A 22673-nucleotide genomic window follows, 5' to 3' on the forward strand; every position below is an offset into this window, starting at 1 on the left:
AAATTTCCGTCGTACTGCGCAGACTCGTACTCAGTTCGTGACGTTAGCCTGCTGTAACTCGTCTGATAGATCGAAAACCTCTGAAATTGTTAACGTTCGTTTTTTAATATTAGTATTATGTGTACTTGCCTTTAGGTAATGCTTTACCATATCAAACAGTAGGTTACCGTAGGCTACACGCATTTTCACTGATCTTGCGAATGACTCTCCGTCATGGTTTTCGTGCAGGCTCACTCAGCTTCTTATCCAAACATTACGGGCGAACGTTAGCTTCCCTACAACAGACATGCTAAAGTACTTCTTTACGGGAAACCAACGTAATATACGGGGAAGAAGTGAATTAATTTTGCCTTCGATACCCTATATAGAATACACAGAAGCTATAAGGGAGACAAAGGGCACATGTTACATGAAGTTATGGGATCGCAAAAAAATCTGAAATCTATGGCCGTCCAAGGGAGTTAGCAGAGTGTTGATCACCAGCTCATTTCGTGTTTCTACTTCCGGGAATATGCCTGCCCCCTTGGTCTGAAGTCATTACTGTCTGTGTGAAGTAGGCTACTTTGGTTTAGCGGTCAGCCTCCAGTCTTGTAGTTCATTAACGCTACAGATGTAGGCCCACTCTCCCTGGCTGTCTACTCTGCACTCTCTCATAGCACACACACACACGCGCGCGCATACACCTCCGATGGCGGTAGTGAAGTCAGTGCTGCAGAAAAAGCCCAGGTTCAGACCTTTAGAGCCGTAAATCGGTAGATAGCGCTGACCAAAAAATATTTTGCCGGATAGCGTAACGCTGGTAGTTCAGACTGTGGTAGGTAGGTGTTGTGCGCATAGCTGAGGAAGGACAGTACAGCTGGGCTTCGCTGATGCTCGTAGAATCATCGTGGGAATCATGCGTGGAACTAGAAAAGTCCATGAGTTAACTTTTTACCGTTTCCCTGTTTGGCGCTAAAACTAAGGCGCTAAAACTAAGGAAGACAGGTTGAAAACCACGTGTGGTCGAATGACTTGTTGTCAGTCAAGACAAGACTAGCGAATTACATTCAACAAGATTCCGACACCGAGTGTGGTCCTTGTATTTTCATTCTGGTAAGTTAATCAAAGTGTACGTTACGTTTTGCATCCTCTGTTCTGTTTCTATAGTTCTGTCATCTAGACACACAAACACCCCGAGGCTTGCATGAAGTTAACTTGAACGCACAATTATAGTTCTGCCTTATTACTGTTTTATTTTGGGTACTGTTCTTGGGAGGCATGTTGGGGATAATAAAGTAGTCAGTTTTACCGTATTGACTGTAGATGAAACTCGAGAGTTGCAGAAGAGGAGGCATTTCATATACTGTTCTTTTATATGGCACATTTGAAGTTCGCCTACAAAAAGCCATCTTTGCCCATCTTTGGGAGATACAGTGTTACATGTCTGACTGACTGCAGATGGATTGCTGACATTTCTACAGATGTTGCCATTGGTAGAAATCTGCTTGCAGATTCGTCCACTCCTGATACAATACAAGACACAAACAGTCTGCCTTGCCTATTTGACTGTTTGTATTGTTGTAAACACTATGATCGCTAACACGTGAGCATGACCACAGGAGTTGTTTGATGAACATATCCTCAGTTAAAATAGGCTGTCAAAGAACTATAATAATATTGAGCAGCTACCTGGAGGTCAAAGGTCACCAAATGTCTTGAGCGTTCTCCTGATGGGGTCATGAGTCTATGGTGCCTCTCAACCTCTCTCCTCGATGCTCGGTCCGCCAGGCTCATTCCCACTGATCTATACACTGGATAGACTTGTTGCTGCCCATTCTTTATCAGTGGGAACGAGGACCGAGGAAGGAAGGGAGGAGTAAAAAAAAGACGAATCAGACACCCATGTAGGCCTATCAAGATTGATTTTGATACATGCAAGGGTTACTGAGATATGAGCTCACTTACTGTTTGGCGGCTTCATTGCAAATCTTTGAAGTGTTTTTGATGAAATCCAAAATGGCGAAAAATCCATCATGTTGGAAATTGACGTTATAGGATGCGTTGAACTCCGCTTGGTCCAAGGATTCCAGCGATACCTGATTTTTTACAAATCGGAGCAACGGGTCAAAAGCACGTCCAACTTTGGCCTGTTGGTGGCGCTAGAGGGTTCAAAGTGCCAACATGAAACTTGGTGACATGAATCATGGGACTATCCCCAATCAGTGTGCTATTAACCCTATTTGATTGATTGTGTTCCCAGGTAAACCATGACATGTCCAGACCCAGCATCTATGCATTTGGGTCATAGTAAGACCAAGACCAGGCAAAAATAAAACGGCGAGGGACAGAGAGCACACCAGCGATGGATGAGACTCCAGTGGGTGACGGCCCTCAAAGAGATGCAGCACCAGCATCAGGTAGAACTGAGGTTTGCGAGCCCACTCACTAGAGATCAGTGATGGAATGCGAGTTGCGTGAGCGTGGGTGTGCTGAAAGAAACCGCCTGGTGGGAAAGGGACCAGGGCCCTGAAGTGTGAGCTCAACAGTGACCACCCACTTCTCCCAGGAACCCTTAGCCTGGTCATACTTAACCCTCGTACTAATATCGTACAGAATATCGTCTGGACCTACTCCATTCAGAATCGATTTCAACTCAGTTGAAGTTTGAAACGATTGGGCCTGATTTTACCCAATCGCTAACGTTTGGTCGTGACAGCTATAGAGACTACAACGTGCATATGCTCGACGTCATCGTTAACACCTGCCTCCTCCCATCCCCCCCGTTCGCTGATTGGTCCGGTCGGAATGCATCCTGAGAAATCGAGTTCAATGGGATCAGACCCAGACGTAATGGTGAAGGGAAATGAAAATTGAGCGGAAGCTTACGGAGGGCTATGCCAGGCTAACTCTGGTTCTGGAAGTACATTTCCCATTCATTTTGTCCATTGAGAATTCAGAAAGACTTTATGTGAAGAGTTTTAAGCCTGGAGTGCCACTTTTAAGCTTGTCCGTGTTTTCGGGTCAAATGGTGTTTTGAATGGGAATGGTAGGGGCACTACATACAAGATCGCGTCAAAATCGCTATTCTTAAAACACTAAGATGGCTCGACACAACATGACACTTTGAGTGTCTCTATACACATGAACTCGAGCATTGAGAACATTGTTTGTGTCCACAGTGTTTACTAATAGAAAGGTCTAGAAAGGAACAACTCACTTGGTTTTTCTGCTTGCCGCCTACTTGCCACGAGTGAGTTGTCCAAAACCTTTCTTTTAAGTAAACTGTGAGAAACTGATTTTGAGAAACTCACAAAAGCTGAAGTTCTGGGTGAATAATTTACACTTCACATCAATGTTGTTTGTTAGTGTCTTAGATCACCTGTTCGTACAGTAGGTCGGCGTCTCATATCCTTGAGGATGTGACAGAAGGTTTATATTTTTCCCTAGTACCGATTAGGTCCACCCTCCGTTACTGAAGTAATCAGTTTTGTGCTCCATTTTAACAGCACAAATGTCAGGAAAACTGGTTCAAAAGAAAATCAGTTGCTGTTGATTTTGTGATGTGAAAGCCTTTATTTAAAAAAAACAAAAAAAAAACATTGTGTTTGTTTACTAACAGGCCATGACCTCTCCAACATGGAGGATGCACAGACTCATGGCAGTGGCATTCAGCAGCGACTAATGAGGTATTTACCTTCCAATATTGTAATTCTACAATTAGAATTGAATCCAAATTTAGGAGCCATTCTTCTTTTCGATTCTGAATTTTTCACAAGCCTGACTCCCTGTATAAGGGTTAGCAGTTTGATGAACCTCTGTTGACACTCTCTGTGTCCTACTGACCTGCAGGACCTCAAAGGACACGGCGAAGAGGATTCAGTGGCGTGTGGTCCTGGGCGGACGGATCTCAGACCACCCGCTGTGGAGCTCCTCCTCCAATGGTGTCCAGTGTAGCAAGAACTTCACCCCAGACACGTTGGACCACGTAGGCCAAACCATTCCACTGAGAGATGATGCAACACAGACTCGCTTCGACGTCAATAAGGTGGGATCTTGGTCCTACTATGTCCCTTGTCTGCCATTGCATGCATTTGCGCTTTGCTGTTTAACTCAGAGTTGGAATTCCTTTGTGATCTACAGTAATGGAAGTGTTTAGATAATCTTCTCCTTCACTCCGATTAATTTCTTCACAGAAGAAGTCTAACAGATGTCAAGGAAAGGAGAGGAAGTCTAATGCACTGAAGAGGAAATCTAACTTGACCCAGAGAAAGAGGAAACCTGATGTGTCCAAGAACGTTTCAGATGTAGTAGTCAGATCAAAAAGACCACGAAAAAGAAAGCGGTGCAGTGACAAGAACCAAAATGCAGAGGATGCAGAAGACGTTGCAGGTGAATCTCCCCATGAAATTTGTACTGTGGAAATGGGGTTGAATTGGCAAGGTGGATTTGGCTCTTATTTACCTTTGGTGGTGCCACAATTATCCCCTTCCTCAGTCCTTCTCTTACTGTCTTCTTCTTCTTCTTCTTCTTCTTCTTCTTCTTCTTCTTCTTCTTCTTCTTCTTCTTCTTCTTCTTCTTCTTCTTCTTCTTCTTCTTCTTCTTCTTCTTCTTCTTCTTCTTCTTCTTCCTCTTCCTCTTCCTCTTCCTCTTCCTCTTCCTCGTGTGTCAGTGGCAATTCCTCATTTGAAATTTGCATTGAATTGGTTCCGCCCCACAGAAAGTGGAATTGGAATGACAGGGAGTGGAACTCAATTCATGCCAATTCATGCCAATTCACACAACAAAAGGAATGTCTTGAATCACACATGCATTCAGTGTTGGCAAGGTTACTTTGGAAATGTAATTGGTTACTGTTAGAAGTTACCTAATATAAATGCTGTTTATAAATTCTACGTCCTTTGATTCAAATTCAAATTGTTATTCTAGATTATCTTTTTGACCTCAATTCAAATTCAGTTCAAATTCAAGAATTGTAATGGAATTTAGGAATCATTCCGGATCTTCCAGACTCTCGCACTTGTCTGATGGATCAGGCGCTGGCAGCAGAGCTACTGGAGCTGGTCAGCGGCACTGTGGCCAAGATTCAGAAGCACCAGCGGGTCAGCCGGGGGCTGCAGAATGACCACAGCGGCTTGTCCCTCCCCTCGGACCCGGCCCAACTCGCCGCTCTGGTCCACGGCTTGACCAAGAACAAGCAGCGCGATGAGGACAACGTCCTGTTCCTGCGCAAAAGCCTGGAGGCCAAGGAGCAGCAGCTGCAGGAGAACAAGGTGAACAGAAGCTTCAGAGGGTTTGATGTCGTTATGCTCGTCCACTTAGTCAGGTGGTGTAGCTGGACTTTTTTGAGTCGTGATTTAATTACAAAATTATGTTTTCTAAGCAAAGTTCGGGAGGACGCCACAGGGTTGATTGACAAGTCATCACTGACCCCGCCTTCGTTTGTAGGGAATAAACTCCTCCTTACTGGCCATTATGTCACGCAGTGTTGCAAAGCCTCGCACCTACTCCCCTGCGCCTCCATTTCACTATTAACTCATCATATATACCCCTCATCCATAGGGGGTGTCAACGAACATCACTCACATGTGATCCCCGCTATTGGCATCCCAGGACCATGGCCAGCTACCAAGCCAAACTTGCTATTCTCTGCACTCACAGTCTAATAAGCAAGCCAATGGGCAAACTAGTGAAAGTGCTATTATGAACTGACAGTGGTGAAGACCGGTCTCTCTACTATATTCATCCCTCTATCACTCACTCGCTCTCCTCTTTGTCCCTCCATTCTTTCTCTTTTGCTTTCTGAAGTCAGAGAAGGTGATCAAGTAGAGTGTAAAATACAGGGCCTTTCACGAAAGCTGTCTTGCTGCTTCTTTTTCTATCAGAGGGGTCTGATTGTTGACCCCTGTGCTGTCCCCCGTGTCCACTTTCTCTCTATCTCTCTCTCCGTCAGGCGAGGTTGGAGGAGCGCCACAACGACTTGGAGGCCAAGATCTCCTCCCTGGACGTGCAGCTCCTGCAGGAGCGAGACAAGACGCACCTCCTGCAGGAGGAGCTGAAGGAGGCCAGAGTACAGCTGGAGTCCAGCCACAACACCATCCTCTTCCTCAGCAGCCAGCAGAACCAGGTACGGCTGGGACCTCAAGACTATGTACCGTCACACCGGTGTGTTAGGAATGTTGGAAAATTAACATTCTAAAGAATATCTGGGTTCATTGAATTGTACATAGAATTTTAGAACCTTGAATTGTTGCGGAATGGAATCTTGTGTTGGAATGTTTAAAACCCACACTTTTAAAGGTTAACAAGTCAGTGCAGATGCCGCTATTAAAGGCGGCCATGACCCATTTTGCAGACTTGTTAAAACAAAGCATACCATACTGTAGACGACTAAAATCACTCTCGTACTTGATTTGAAGATTGCAGAGTCGAATAGCGATTTGGATTAACTTTTTGACTCCTTTTAAGGTGACGCCAGGTCCTTTTTTGGCTGGTGAAAGGCATACACATTTTCTATAGATAAAGTAGATAAAAATGACTTTGAGTTTTATTATCTCTTCCTAATAGTTGACGTGTTTGAAACTTTTGATTAGGTAGATTTGATTTGTTTTGTTTTGTTAATTTGAGTGGGAGCATTGATAAGACTTTGCTATGTTGCTGCAAGTCATAGCATGTGGAGCATACATATGACGTTTCTCAGATCTCTGTGCATCTAGCTTTATTTACGGATGCCCCCTGTCCCCTTCCTCGTCTCTCCTACCCACCTCTTCCCCATCCCGATCCGAATTCCAGAAGCCCGTTCCTCCTCGACCCAAGCCTTCCTACGGCGCCCTCTCTGCCCGCATGCTGAGTCGCGGCCCCGCCAAGTGGGTGCGCTTCTTCACGGGCTTCGAGTCCTACGCCCGCTTTCAGGCCTTCGTGGCCTTCCTGCAGAGCGGGGACAGCACCCTGCTAGTGCAGAGCTCTGTCGGCATGGCCACGGAGGGAGAGGAGGAGGAGGAGAGGAAGGACGATGAGGAAGATGAGACCCAGGAGAGGGAGAGGGAGAATGGACCGCCGCACACGGATGGGATTGACCAGGCAAGGGTGTGGAATTACCCTGTAATTTCCCGACTATTAGCCGCGGCTTATACATTGATTTTGCCAAATTTCTTCAGCTATGAGGTTAATACAGGGGGGGCAGTTAAAGAATAGTTCGGAATTTTGGACATAGGACCTCATTTCCAACTTTACCGAGGTGATATAGGTCGGTGGAGACCGTTTTTATCGCGTCTAACCCCTTCCTTCAGTTGCAGGTTCCCCCTTTGCTAACGCTGGTTCTGAGTTAACGCATTTCTACGGTAACATCAGTCTGACATCAACAACAGTCTTACTCACTCCACCGCACACCCGAGACAAGTCAATTAAAACGTTGATAGAATAATTTTAGAAATAAAACTAACCTTGCAACTCAATGATTTATTACAGTTTGAGGGACTAGTTCCTCAATATCAATCCGCCACTACCATACAGGTTTCCGAACTATTCCTTTAATATGGTGTTAATATGGTTTTGTTTCATTTAACTTGCATGAAACACTGTCCTGCGGCTTATACACACTGGCCCTCATTTATCAACCGAGTGTAGAAACTAGCGTACATCTGAGCGCAGAAATCATCTTACGACGGGGCTCACGTATGATTCATCAAACTTTCGTATCACTCCAATTCCAGCGTAAGAATAAATGTGTGTTGATAAATGTGGTGGCTGGAAACAAGCGTGATTTAAATATCACACTATCACACCCCTCGTTTTAATGGCCTCGCCCCTAGAATTTACGACATGAAGGTGCATCAACTTTCTAATCCACTGCCAATTTACTACTGCACGGTGCTATGCCGCCTGAAAAACTTGCGTACTCGAGTTCAGATTAGACGTGAGATTTGAGCGTATAGCACCGATCACGTTCACATTGTTAAATGCCATACTTTGCGTGGAAACAGGCGTACGCCTGTTGTATGCCTGTTTTTGGTCGTATGCACGTTTCATAAATGAGAGCCAATGTGGCTTATAAGCGGGAAATTACTGTATGGGCAATGTCATATTATGTCTATTATTTTTATAATAATAATCATAACTATTATAATTATTATTTAGAATATATAAAAGGTATAATTTATAGTCCTCCCCATCATTGGAGGACCTTTTTTCCCTTTCTTTACATCCATTATTTTTCATGTAGGTTTAGGTAACATAACATATAATATATACAAGGTTGAATATACATTTTAAATTTTGTTGTACCTGTGACAATGACAATACAGACCTATTCTGTTCTAATATGTTTGTGACTACCTGTAATTTGTCGGCTTGATCAGCCATTTGTAATTTCCGCTAACTTTATTGAGATTGTAACTTGACAGTTTCATGGGAAATCCTCAAGGTGTCTCCCTTTGCCTCGGTAAAAAGGGGCGTTTGTGTGAGACAGTGGCAGGTACTGTAGTAGCAGGAATAGAAAGTTAATTTCAGTTCATATGCTAAAAGTAGGTTGAAGTAGACCTAGACCGGAACTATGTAGCTCATATGCCACTGCTTGTCTCCCCACAAAAGTGTTTACAGTGTTAATTTTTTTCTATGAAAGAATGAATTTGTGTTTTACAGTTACCTGTTAAGTTGACTCTATTTACTTTTGCAGGAGTCCACACCACCCACGCAGGACGATTACTCAGCACTCTTCCAAGAGGAGGAGGAGGAGGAAGAGGCCACGGCGGAGTCCGTGCGCATGAATCTCAAGGCCCAACTACGGCAGTCGTCCATGCATGTGCTGCCCCTTGTGGACGAGCTGCTGCTGGTGCTGGTGCGCCTACGCCTGGGCTTGCTGGTGCAGGACTCGGCCTTCCGCTTCCACGTGATACACAGCACCGCCGGCCGAGTCTGGGCAGACATAATGGGTCTCATGCAGCGGCGCCTGCAACAGGTGGGTTCACAGCAGTGTTGGGGTTACATTTGAGATTACATCTGCAACAGGGGGGTTCACAGCAGTGTTGGGGTTACATTTGAGATTACATCTGCAACAGGGGGGTTCACAGCAGTGTTGGGGTTACATTTGAGATTACATCTGCAACAGGGGGGTTCACAGCAGTGATGGGGTTACATTTGAGATTACATCTGCAACAGGGGGGTTCACAGCAGTGTTGGGGTTACATTTGAGATTACATCTGCAACAGGGGGGGTTCACAGCAGTGTTGGGGTTACATTTGAGATTACATCTGCAACAGGGGGGTTCACAGCAGTGTTTGGATTACATTTGAGATTACATCTGCAACAGGGGGTTCACCGCAGTGTTTGAATTACATTTGAGATTAGATCTGCAACAGGTGGGTTCACAGCGGTGTTGGGATTACATTCTCTCTCTCTCTCTCTCTCTCTCCCTCTCTCTTTTTTTTCCCCTCTTTTTTTTCTCTTTCCTCAGGTCCCTGTGCGTGGTAGCCACCATTACATCTCCCGGTTCCAGCCGCAACACTCGCTCCACCTGGGCGCTGGCCAAGAGTTGGCCGTGCTCGAGTGCACCGACCTCCTCTTCGACGCCATGTCTCGTGACCGCAAGGCTTTGGCGCAAGCCGAAAAGCAGCCCTCCGAGCCTCGTGAACCCCTCAAGGGTCGTGGGTCCCGCAAGACCAGCAAGTTGCGCAGGGCTGACAAGGCTGACAGGGCTGACAGGGCTGGCAAGGCGGGCAAGGCTCCCGCTGCGGTGTCCAAGCGGTCATCGTCGTCAAAGCCGTGCCACCGGCCGTACCGGTATCTGTGTCCCCAGCGGGGCTGCGTGGTGGCCTCCCCCGAAGGTCACCTGGGGTTCTGCAGTGCCACCCGGCTGGAGGACTGGGAGGACTGGGCCGCCGAACCCGAGGGCCCCGAGCCAGACGCCATGCCCGCTCTGCCGCCGTACCTGGTGGGCGACAAGAGAGGGTTCTTGCCCGTGCCCGACAACGGCACGCCGTGCCTGCAGGTCCTGAGTGTCCAATCGCTGACGAATAAAGTGCACAATTTCCGCTTCTTGCGGATGGTTCATGTCCCGACCCCGAATATAGTCGACCAGATAGACAGGGCCTGGGAGGTGTGTTGTTACCTGGCCTGTCTGCAGAGCAATCCAATGGGACTGAGGTAGAGGCGGGACTTACGGCCGTCATTCAGGAAGAGTGACGGAGGAGCAGTGACCGAGAGCGACTGTGAAAAACCCTGACATTTCTTTTACCTCTGGAAATATTTTGATATCGTTTCTTTATTTTTCTACTGACTGTACAGTAAGCCTGATTTTTTATTTATTTTTTATTTTTAGGTCAAGAAGTTTGTATTTGTTGAGTCTTTTCATAATAAAGATGGCCTTTTCTGATACTTTACTCTGGTGTTCATTTAAATGGAGAAATGATATCTTATATTACATTATATATCGTATATTAAAATTATATATATATATATATAGAGAGTGATCTATTGGTTTGGGGTTGTTTTTATGTTATTGACTTAAAATGCAAAATAACACTAAAATAAGAAATCAAATATTTGTGATTACACCCCAATTATGGGAAATACAGACCTCACATTTGCACCGTTTTTCACAGAGTTGAAACTGCTCTGTTACACATATACTGTCCTCTCTCATTTTGAGTGATAATGAGATAATGAGACCTCTTGAAGTTTATAAAATACTTTTTATTTTAAATAGAAAAGTATACATGTTATCCTCTTTTTGCTCTACATTTACAGCAATATCACGATTCCTACTATCAGCCATCAATCATAAAGTAACCATGAATTCTTTAATATATACACAATGAAAGGGAAAATAAACAAGAGAATAACTCTAATTCAGACATTCTTGAATAATTCAGGCATTCAAGAATCTAGCAGGAATTTCTAAAATAATGTTACTGTACATTGAAGTTGCATTTTTTGTAAATATTCTAGAAAGAACCCTGCTTTGATGACCATAGAAGCTAAGTAAGCCTACATATTGAAGTAATTTACTCAATACAGGTTAAATGTGCAAAAGGTATATACACAAATACATTCACACATACACACACGACATACTAGACCTATATCTAAACACATAAAAACAAACATAACATATTGATAAATATATAGATAATATAGTCATTTCATTTTTGTGCATGCTAGTTACATTTCTAGAGATTAGCCTGTTTGTCCAGCTGTTTTATGACAGAATATACATAGAGATATATTCTTATGCAAATTGTTAACATTTATTGTAGGCCTATAAAACTAGCCACTTAATGCTATAATTAACCTCTGTTTCTATTCATCTGCCTCTGATTTCTATATCTTCAGAGCTTAAGCATGCTACAGCTGTATACAGGGGTTGGAAGACCCCCAAGTCCCAGTGGGCACCCAAGTTGGTGGTGGTGTGCAGGCGGTCAACCTCACAAGCTGGTCAATGTGCTGGGCTCTTTGATTGTGATGAGGGTCCGTCCATCCAGGGGCGCGAAGAGTGGGTAGAGCTTCTCGCGGAAGTGGCCCTTGAAGGTGTAGATGTGCGAGCGGTTCTCGGCGTTGTAAAACGAGATCTGGCCCGCCTCGTAGTCGAGGTAGACACCCAGGCGGCGCGGCACCAGCAACATCGACAGCGCCGTCTCGGGCTTGCTGCAGGCGTAGAACTGCCTCGTGCTCCGCCACAGCGTCCAGTAGCCCTTGCCGGGGGTCATGGGGAAGCGGCCGTGGCGCTTGGAGGAGCACGTGGTCACGCCGACGCGCCAGTAGCCGTTGTTGGCCAGGTCCACCTCCCAGTAGTGGCGGCCACTCAAGTAGCCCTCCCAGCCCAGGACGCACGGCCAGCCGTCGTAGCGCTGCGGGCTGTAGGGAAGGTCGGCCTCCATGTGTGCCTCCTGCACCTTCTTCTGGTCGTCGGACACCAGGAGCCACGGGTGGTTGGTCATCGGATCCAAAGAGACATTAGCTATGGAGGAAAGGGCAGAAGAGAGAGGAAATTAATTATCCATCCAACTGCAGTTGGAGAAGGTCTAGGCTATTATATTAGCTACCCAGATAACAATTTCCTTTGGGCCGGATCCGCATGAAAGCCTTTAGATCCGTATGTAGCGGACCTACGGTATCTGACTGTGGGCCAGATGTGGCCCACACACAATAAGCGGACCCGAATTGCAGATCCGTACAACACAGAATAAGCGGACCCGTGTCACACACAATAAACGGAACCATATTGCAGATCCGTACCACACACAAGAAGCGGACCCGTACCACACACAAGAGGCGGACCCGTATTGCAGATCCGTACAACACAGAATAAGAGGACCCGTGCCACACACACACAATAAAAGGACCCGTATTGCAGATCCATACCACACACAAGAAGCAGACCCGTACCACACACAAGAGGCAGACCCGTATTCATGGGTTTCATCAGGTCCCTTTGCACAGGTGTATCAATCACCATGCAGTCTGCATTGATAATCAAGGTGCTTCATTTTATACACCTGTGGAAAGGGACCTGATGAAACCCATGAATTGCAGATCTGTATACCACACACCAGAGAGGTAGATAAAACAGAGTGGCGACACTCCCATAGACCTCCGTAGGAAAAAATGGCAGTGCTTTTTCCAGGCTATTTCCTCGTTATGGGACTTTTGGAACTATTTACAGCCAATCTCTTGGTCAGTAGTTAATGAGTTAATTTATTACACCTTCCAGCATCTAGAAGTACATCCCACCCTCCTGGAATTCAGCCATTCAGCGCAGGTTTTTTGGAACTTTTGATCGCGTGGCGACTAAATCAAAGCGTGTCGCAACTCTCTCTGCTCTCTCTATGGCTCTGCCACACACAAGAAGCAGACCCGTACCACACACAATAAGCGGACCCGTATTGCAGATCCGTACCACACACAAGAAGCGGACCTGTACGGGTTCGCTTACTGTGTGTGGTACGGATCTGCAATGCAGTTCCACCTCTTATGTGTGGTACGGGTCCGCTTATAGGGCTCGGGATCATGACGTGAAAACTTTGCGGGCCCAGCACAGCTAATACTATATTTCTGCTTCTTGTCTTCTGCATCTGAATGAATGGACATCACGTTCAGTGCGCTACCAACATGGCGGCAATATTCCTGGAATGCAAGTCGTGTGCCCGAGCCCTATTGTGTGTGGTATGGATCTGCAATGCGATTCCGCCTCTTATGTGTGGTACGGGTCCGCTTCTTGTGTGTGGTACGGATCTGCAATGCAGGTCCCATATCACATATGACCAGACATTCACAACATCCCCAACTGGTCACCACTATAAAAAACTTTGCAGAAGAATTAAGGATGCTTATCACAATTGTATGACTTTATAAACCTCATGGTTTAGATATAAAATATAACCTAGACATTCTCTGATAACTTTAATTATATTTTGTGTAGGCCTACTTTGTTTGCTTGTTTGTTTGCTTTGTTTGCTTCCCAGCATGCATTGCAAATATTAGTTTTTAATTTTGAAACAATGTGGTTGGGACATTTTAGCTTATAGGCTAACCTACTCCACTGATGTTTTGAACAACAACATTACCAGATATGACCATTGACTTAGTAATTTATTAGGGGGGAAATACACCGTAGTCGTGAAAGTATTAGACCTAACCGGGTATAAATATCCAGCTAACTCAAGCAATTATCATCCATCTGGACGTGATCATCAATCTCCAAGCCGCATCCATTGGTAAGATAAATAAATGTGTGAAATGAAGTTCTAGACGGAATTGCAAATCATTACTGCATACCGATTACTGCATAACAATGTTGACAGCTGTGTCACTCACGTACACAATATCCTAACGCCACACACTTCGTGACAGATTGGCTTGGGTACTCTACATCGCGCAAATGCTAAACGGTGAACAGGTAGTTCGGTGAAATTCGATTTTTCCTCTTTTTACGTCGCAGTGACAAAATACGTTTTTTAAAATGCTTTGAATCATCGCCGGGACGTTATCTTGTTTGTTGGGAGCAGTCTTAGCCCTTATTGCCACCAGATCAGTTAAACGGATCCAAAACAATTTTGGACCGATGTGCGTTTGGATGCCGGATCAGGTCCACTATTCAGATCCATGGATGTCGTGGTAGGTGTGTTTTGCTATCTGGGACGGACCTGGACGAGTGCAAGTTCATATCTGCCGCAAATCCGTCAAACAGATCCAAAACAATTTTGGACCGATGTGCGTTTGGACGCCGGATCAGGTCCATTATAAAGATCCGTGCCGAATGTTGTGGTACATGTGGCCCAGTTCCGTCCCAGTGCAGTTTTGCTATCTGGGTAGTTTGTTTATTGTTGTTTGCATTAGGTAGTATGTAGGCCTAGTAGGCCTAAACATGAGAAGATACTTACATGCTGCACTGGTAATCCAGGTCCACACTGCAATGTGAAGTAGATTTGTTAATATTTATTTTATATTATTCCACTTTCAAATATGTTAAAATGACCACCTGCAACACTAAGCCTTCTTGGTGTTTTAAGCCCCCAACGTTGTCTTCAAGGCAGCGCTGCCTGGAAGGCGCTAGGGTTAGGCATGGGTTAAGGTTAGGGTTAAGGTTTAGGATTAGGTGCCTTGAAGTCGACGTTGGCGGCGCTGCCTGGAAGATGACGTTGGGGGCCATTGAGCAACACTAAGCCAGAGAGTAACGCTTACCTGAATTTGGAATGAATCTGAGAGTACCCGCCTCCCATTTATGCTGCTTAGCTGACAACCAAAGTTGGGGCATTCCCTGAAGAGGAAGAGATCAAATAGGCCTATGTGAGTAATTACCCATTGTTTCATTCTTTTCATTTTAGGCTACCCCTTCTTTCAATCTGAAATGTATCCATTTACCATGTAACCTTGATAATCATGATCTGATTTTGGGTGGCATACTTATGAAAAAATGGATAGCTGTAATTTTATTCCCTAACTTTGACATTTGTGGGTGGCCCATTATGTTTTTGCACACCCAACACAGCTAAAAGGAAATACCTTAAGGATACTGTTAGTATCTTCCCCATGACTCTGAACACAATTTTTCCACAATCTTGATATATAGTGTCTTATTGCAAGATTCAGGGTCAAAATCCTTTGATACAGACCGCTGTCAAACCCGGAGGGCACCAGGAACTTGGAAGAGAGTTTACACTAACAGGTTCAGAGATTCCACAGGTCAGATTCTAAAGGCCATAGCAACTTCCCGTAAGCTTCAAGCTAGCCTGGCATGTCTCCAGGCCTCATCAAAAGGCTTACATAATTTCATCAGACTATGGACAGACACGTTGGGTCCAAGGTGCGTTTATTGTTCGGGCAACTTGCCTGCAATAGCAATTAGCGCTAATAGCTACCCTTCACTTCTATCCATTCTCACCCAGCTCCTCCCTTGCCAAAACTACACCCTTCCATGTGAAATCAATCAGGCCAAATCTGGGGCAGCTCAGGAGCTGTGGGTAAGGGGTCCTTACCGTGCAGTCCTCCTTGAGGAGAGACCAGGTGATGAACTCCAGCAGAGGCATCAGACTCGCAAGCCTCTTCTTTCTCAGGCCCAAGAGTCTCAGTGACTGACCCAGCTCCTCTCCCAACATGCCACATTTCTGCATGCACACACATTCACACACACGCACACACACAGAAACACAAGTGGTTAGATGCTTGCTAAAATTCTAAAGTTGCCTGTCAGTGTCAAAACTGTATGTTCTGATATAATCTCTCTCTCTCTCTGTTTCTCTCTCTCACCTCGGAGGTGATCTTCAGGTCCTGGGCCCACTCCATGAGCTTCTGTTCAATAGGGTCATTTGGTTTGCTGTTGTTCTCCTTCCCCTCCTTCATCCCCTTCTCCTCCTCTTCGATCAATTTCAAATCCTCCATCTGCTGCTGCATCCAGGGGCTGTCTTTGGAGAGCTAAGGGAAACACACAGCTGTTAGACTACCACAGTGACTGACCTATACACAAGCAGAATCTGATGTTACATTGAACTGGATCTTACAACCAAAGACTGGGTGAATTATTTTGTTTATTCCTTATTGACGATTATTTTAATTTTAGTGTTTTAATGTCCTTCTGCGGTGTACTGTAAGGTTGTTTTTGTCAGTCTGACCGTCAGTTTTGACAGTCTATAAAAGAATCAGGTATATCATCGCTTTGGACAAAGGCGTCTGCTAAATAACCATAACCATAACCATCATGTGTGCGGGCTGGATTGGATAGCTGATGCGTCACTAAGGAGCATGGCTCACCATGTCCACGCTGTTGAGCTCGCTGGCCCACTCCAGGATGAGCTTGCGGCTCTCCTCCACGCTACGCACGGTGCGAGCGTCCATCTTGCCTTCTGAGGTGTCTCCTTTGCCCTCCTTCTGTGACACAGAAACACAAAAAAAACATTCACCATTAGCACCGCCACTATGGGGTGTCAAATTAGCCAGAGGTGAATAGGACATTAGCATAGCACTATGGGGTTACAAAGTGTGTAAAACCAGTGGTGAATAGGACTATAAGGGGTTAGAGTTGATTAGTTGACTAGATGTTGACTCAGTAATTTAGTCCCTCAATGCAGCTACATTTAGTTGGTGTTTTAGTCATAATTGTTGGGACATTTTCCCACTTAAACTAGGAATAACCTGGAATGCATTGAGAAGCCTAGTCATCTTGTTAAATGTGCATGTGTCTCAACATGCCACCTATAGAACAGGGTCACCGTGTACCTGTACAGCCAATGTTTGACAGTACATTTCTATAAAACGACGTTAGCCTAGAACAGAAAGCCCCCACACCCACCCTGCTATCTCACCTCTGGGAACACTTCAGCAGCTGTGAAGACAATTTACTGACCCTATTGGGTCAGCAGAATGTGTGTTATGTCATCATGATGGCTGAGTGACTCAGTCGTCTCCCCCTCACATACTGTATCTCTAATACTCTACACTTTCATAGACAGCGAGGACTTTGGAGTCTACTGTATGTGGAAGCAGCATCGATATCTTCCATCTCATAAAGTGAGATTATGCCAGTCCTTATCAGATCCCCTCTAGTCTTGATGAAGTATCAACTGCGTTTCTTGTCTGTCGATGGAGGAATGATTCATACAGTGTATAGATGCCTCCCATGGCAACGCTTACAAAAGCTAGGGTGAGAGAGGGACTCCTGGGGAGAGTTGAGTTGACTGTATTGGCTGAGATTCAACTAGTAGCAGCGGTCATCATTTTCAATACTCATGCTGACGTGCAATTGTTTTTCAAAATAGCAATGTGACATGTCTTCATAGAATTCAGCTCAAATCCTTAGCTGCAATCTAGTATGTGATATATCACATGTTTTAACATCCACAAGAAAATATATGTAATAGATCATACATTTTTAATACTGATTTTGCAAGTTGTTTATCTTATCATCTATCATTCATGGGTTTCTTAAAATTAAATATTTTAGATAAAGATTTTGTGCTACTTAGAGCCTTAAAACAGTACAGTTTAGACTGACACCTTATCAAGTGTCAGTCAGACGCTCATTAATCTGCCTGCATCTACTGTATTCTGATGCAAAGATTCATCTAACGGCTGTCTACAGTGGCTATGAAGTTTGCTCAAATTCTGTATTTATAGTGAATTCACACGAAAATGCCATAGCCCTGCCAGTCTCTTACATAAAGTAGAGCTACTTAGATAACAACCCTCGGTTGTGTGCTGAGTTCATTACTGGACGTCGTAAAGTCAGTTGACACTATTTTTCCTCAACCCTAGCGGTAACAACCCTTAGTTATATGTTCCTGTAAGTCATAAAGTCAGTTTGACGACCGTGCTATCAGTGCCCCTTGGCCTCTCAGGCGAACGGCATCTGCCTCAGCCGAGGCTTAATCACGAAAGGTGCGCATGGTCTCCCTAACAGCGCCAATCAAACCAAGTGGCAATAAAGAGGTTGAGCGCACGTAGGCCTGAGCATGGGAACTTATCTGGAGCTGAATCTGATCAGCCAGGCCATGCATGGTAGAAACAAACAAGTCAATAAAGTGCTATTATTCTGATCTTACATTGATCAGACAGCAAGCATTAAACAGTGTAATCAGCAAGTGCAGTACATTGCCCTTTAGGCCAGTTCTCAAACTGTGGTATGTGCACCACGAGTGATACTCTCTCCACCACTCTCTCCTGTGGTACTACACAGGAGTCTCCGAGATGTTTATCAAATACATAATAAACCAAAATTCTTAAAGCTGGATGACAGAAAACGTTCTTTCTTTCTCATCAGTCACGAAACACTTTATGTGACCCATTGTCGTGAAATCTTTGTCAGTGTGCTGCTGATGACGAGCCTATATCCTATAAAATGTTATGAGCTGTAACATCAACTCCTCTACTGTAAGTCATAAACCGCATGCATTATTGGCTTCCAGTCAGTAAACTGGGATGAGGGACAGACAGCAACACAGTTGTGTCTTCAACTAAAAAAAACATACAAACAAAAAAACAGGCACAACAAAAACAATGCTGTTGCTTCTGTAGCCATCCCTGTCCCTGGTCTCACAACCATCTACCAACCATATGTCTGGTTGGTAGTTGACCCTCCAATGCCAGAATCACAGATTGAATACCTATGGGCCAGTAATCGAATAGTGAACAGCAGGAAGCAGAGAGTCTAAATTCAGAGGGTTTGTCAGGGGGAAACCACTTTCCTTTCTCACATTGCCCGACCTGATATCAGTCATGAAACTGGCACTTGACCTTCACCTATCATTCACCTCTATGCCAATGGCACGATAAGCTCACCTTTGATTTACTCAGGTGGCGTGGGAGTGAGGACCTTCAAGAAGAGCAGTCCACTGGAGCAAACACCAATCAATGGTGTCAGTGTATCTAAACAGTCCATCTATTCTATGTAACCACCCGTTCAACCTGTTATCTGCCTGCTATCGTTTAAGTCCATCAGAAAATATTGAGATTCTGTCTTTTACCCGGAGTTATCTAACTTCTAACTATCTAACTCAATCTAGGTCTTGTCTTCAAGTATGGGCCTACAGTAGATAAGAAAAACTGCATAGCTGTGTTTGCATGATGTACAGTAACTGTACAGTACATCTCTATCTACCTACAGTATCTCCATCTATTCTCTCTCTGACCAATCCAGGCCAGGACTAGATGATCGTTTTTCAAAAGCCGAATGAGTTGGCTAACTCTTCAAGCCACCCTTGTTTGCTATGTTTGTTTGTGCGTTGTGCGAGTGAGGGTCTCTGCTCTCTGCTAACTGCTTCTGTGTTTTGTTTTGCTTTTCTTTGTCAGACAGAAAAAAAAATCAGGCTTACCTTGCAAACTTGGGCCACTTGGTCCTTCCAGTGGTTGAGGAAACGAATGCACTCCTGCAGGCTGCGGAGATCTCTCAGGCCCTGCTGCCGGTGTTTAATCTGATGGCAAGAAACAAACATGAGCACATAGACAAAACACACACACACACACACACACACACGCGCACACACACACACACACACACACACTCTCTCTCTCTCTCTCTCTATCACCATTAACAAAAGTTAAGTTTTGCCCTCTCTAGTGAAGTGTTTGCATCATGAATGAAATGGATTGCATGAGAATTGTGTCTGGCTATTGTCGTACTTTTTCCAAATGACACACACATACACACTAACACTTCAGTACACTCCATTTTGCTATGTTTTGCCTTCTCTATAAACCCACAACCGTTCATGTCTGGTGTTGTGTGTATGCCGGCGGCGATGTGTACCTGCAGTGACTGTATGGAGGAGTCCTGTGTCTTCAGGGTCATGGTGGGGACGGAGCTGTGTGCCCTGAGGTCCTCCTCGAGGCCTCTCCAGCGCACGCCTGCGAACGAGTTGCTCTGGGCGCCGCCATCCTCCAGCCTCTGTGCTCTTGCTGTCAAAGACGAGGAGCAACGAGCCAATCAAGCAACCGATCTCTTTCTATCACACGGTGTGCCTAACAAAGTCCATTAACTGTTCTAAAATCACTGGAACCTAACCCACAGCCTCTTGTACCATATTGCTTAAATTGATTATTATGTCACATATTTTTGTCACAATTACATTTCAGTTTTCTCTTTTTTTCTGCCCACATTTTGTAATATGAATTGAATGCAATTAATTGCAAGAAATACTGATATGATAAACTGCATAGCATCCATGTGATTGGATGCTATGCCTCCATAACCCCTATCTTTACCACCTTTGACCACTTTATTGAGCTTAATCAAACCATAAAGTCAATGTCCAGTGATTGCTCTGATTAAATCCAGCTAGTGACTGATTTGACACAATAAAATTGCTTATATGCCAGAGGTCATGCACACTTTAATTTAACTGTAAAACAATCTGCGTTGAAATCTTAGGTGGACTGAAACAATAACTGAACAATGCTTACTTTTGAGAATGCTCGTCATCTTGAACAGTGAGGTGTGTAGGCTACTCCTGTGAACGAATAAGAAAGGGAAATTAATTTCCCTGCAGAATCCTCTGAAAGTGTCTCCTGAGACCATATGAGCCATATAAATGTTGGTTATTTTCACTAATGCTAGAATTAAATACATGATTTAAAAATAAACAAATATAAAAATAATCGTCATGTAAATATTGCAACAAAACATTTCAATATATCTATGCTAAAAATGAAAAGCTAAAACCACATAAACGATATCAAGCGTTCCTACCAGTAAGAGGGGATGGCGCTTGGTCACAGGTGGTTTTGAGACTGGACGGGAAGATCTGCACGTCTGCCGTTTTTATAGTGCGTCTTGACGGGCTGATCTTTGGACTCGCCACTGTCACGCAGTTTCGATTTAGGCTAACCTCTCCATCTAGCCCACAAGATTGCAGGTCCAGGAAATGCTCCTCCCAGATCCAGGCAAGAGGTGTCTGAGGATTGATAAGGGCTTATGCTGATGACGCAGAGCCCCTCGTATTCCGGCATGCCTTCTTGATCATCTAGAGCAGTGGTTTACAACCTTTTTTCCTAGAAGTCCCCTTTGCAAGAGACGTCAGGGCCCCCTATACCCGAACTCCTACCTACACTTTTTCATTTGGATTATACAGAGTTTTGATTATCCAACTGGGTGTGTTATTTGCATTCTACAGTATATCTTTAATGTGCGCAAATATCATTTTGGCAATCTCATAACCTCAGCCCAGGCAACAATGTGCGGACCCCCTGCAATCTCTGGCGGCCCCCATTGGGGTCCTCGAACCCCAGATTGGGAACCACTGATCTACAGTAGACTATATAATTTCCCTATCTTGTTGAAGAGTGAATTATTTTCCTGGTTATAAATTTGCAAATGATTATTCTCTATGGGGAAAATCTCTGAGGGTAGGCCGCATCATAGTTTGGAACTCTCAGTTTGCGACCATTCAAATCATATATTTGTGGCTGTAATCCTCAACAGGGGTTATCATATATGACTTTTACATTTATATTATACCAAATGCAATTACATGCCAAATTAATGTACTTTATAATATAACAATATACAACCCCAAATCAGAAAAGGTTGGGACATTGTGTAAAATGCTAATAAAAAAAAGAGTAGGCTATGATAATCTCTGACATTTAGCTGCAAAAAGGACACAGACAATATATAACATTTTGAAAATGACATAAATTATTATTACATAAATATATGTTCATTTTGAATTTGATACCAGCAACACAATTAAAAAAAAAAAAAAAAAAAAAACTTATCTGGGCCTGAGCTGGTTTAACTGGTTGGACTGAGGTAAAGTGGAAAAGGTCCTGTGGTGAGATCAATCAAAAATTGCCATTCTTTTTGGAATCTTGGACTCCTCTGTAGTCTTCTTGATTCAAATAAAAGGGTATTTTCTGACACTGAAGAAGTAGATGTTTAGGTTGCTGTTAGTTTTGTTTGTTTTTTTAATTATTATTATTACATTAGCTTATATAATATAATGTGATATGATAATTGAATTGAATTTCAACTTGAGTCAGACCGCTTTGTATTAATAAGAGCCTAAATATTTGCACAAATAACCTGATACAATTTTAATGATTTCTTTCTTCTTCTTAAAGCCAGTGAATGTTGGAAATTGAACGTTCTAAAGAATATCTGGGTTCATTGAATTCAACATGGAATTTTAGAACCTTACTTACCTTTAGAACCCAACACTCCCCAAGTGTTAAATCTACATGAGATCAAAAACTTTCAAATTGTATTCAGCCACTAAATTTACACAGATTCAACACAAGTCTAGGTCAAGTTAGATCAATTCAGTGAATGGCGAAACAGGTAATTTTATTCAGTGTTGAATTTGTCATTCTGAAAAGTAGACAGATAAAATGTACATGGGAGATGTATGTGAGTGTGCAAAGTCACACACACACACACACAAACAAACACACCAACAACAACATCATATCATATCATATCCTATCACTACTCTAATATAAATGGCTCCAAACAGACTTGATCGGCTGATATGGCTGTGTGTGTGTGTGCGTGTGTGCATGTGTGTGTGTGTGTGTGTGTGTGTGTGTGTGTGTGTGTGTGTGTGTGTGTGTGTGTGTGTGTGTGTGTGTGTGTGTGTGTGTGTGTGTGTGTGTGTGTGTGTGTGTGTGTGTGTGTTTGTTTGTTTGTTTGTTTGTTTGTTTGTTTGTTTGTTTGTTTGTGTGTGCGTGTGTGTGTGTGTGTGCGCACTTTTGTGTGTGTCTATTTGTGTGAGTCT

General features: G+C 44.0%; 2 protein-coding genes across 8 annotated transcripts; one reads left to right on the forward strand and one right to left on the reverse strand.

Annotated features, from left to right (window-relative positions):
* The first annotated feature begins 586 nt into the window (after positions 1-586).
* LOC134059447 (uncharacterized) lies at positions 587-10347 on the forward strand. Of its 7 annotated transcripts, none has more exons than XM_062515849.1 (10): positions 587-1092; positions 2240-2396; positions 3599-3665; positions 3829-4024; positions 4173-4368; positions 4966-5249; positions 5930-6103; positions 6769-7062; positions 8651-8932; positions 9428-10347. In XM_062515849.1, exons 2-10 carry the CDS (start codon positions 2342-2344, stop codon positions 10118-10120), a joined length of 2241 nt encoding a protein of 746 aa, XP_062371833.1. In that variant the 5' UTR covers positions 587-1092; positions 2240-2341; the 3' UTR covers positions 10121-10347. The 7 variants fall into 7 exon arrangements, with proteins under 7 accessions (XP_062371833.1, XP_062371835.1, XP_062371836.1 ...); XM_062515851.1 differs by having other exon boundaries at positions 6769-7056; XM_062515852.1 differs by having other exon boundaries at positions 4987-5249.
* A 362-nt stretch (positions 10348-10709) lies between these two features.
* On the reverse strand, positions 10710-20729 carry si:dkey-219e21.2 (E3 ubiquitin-protein ligase TRIM39). Its single transcript, XM_062516628.1, has 10 exons — positions 20648-20729; positions 20362-20408; positions 19709-19857; positions 19275-19373; positions 16219-16335; positions 15718-15882; positions 15447-15575; positions 14653-14728; positions 14352-14378; positions 10710-11929 (listed from the first exon to the last, which is right to left on the reverse strand). Exons 2-10 carry the CDS (start codon positions 20378-20380, stop codon positions 11397-11399), a joined length of 1314 nt encoding a protein of 437 aa, XP_062372612.1. The 5' UTR covers positions 20381-20408; positions 20648-20729; the 3' UTR covers positions 10710-11396.
* Between the last annotated feature and the right edge of the window lie 1944 nt (positions 20730-22673).

The sequence above is a fragment of the Sardina pilchardus genome, chromosome 16 (assembly GCF_963854185.1).
Source record: "Sardina pilchardus chromosome 16, fSarPil1.1, whole genome shotgun sequence".
In the NCBI taxonomy this organism is placed as follows: domain Eukaryota; kingdom Metazoa; phylum Chordata; class Actinopteri; order Clupeiformes; family Clupeidae; genus Sardina; species Sardina pilchardus.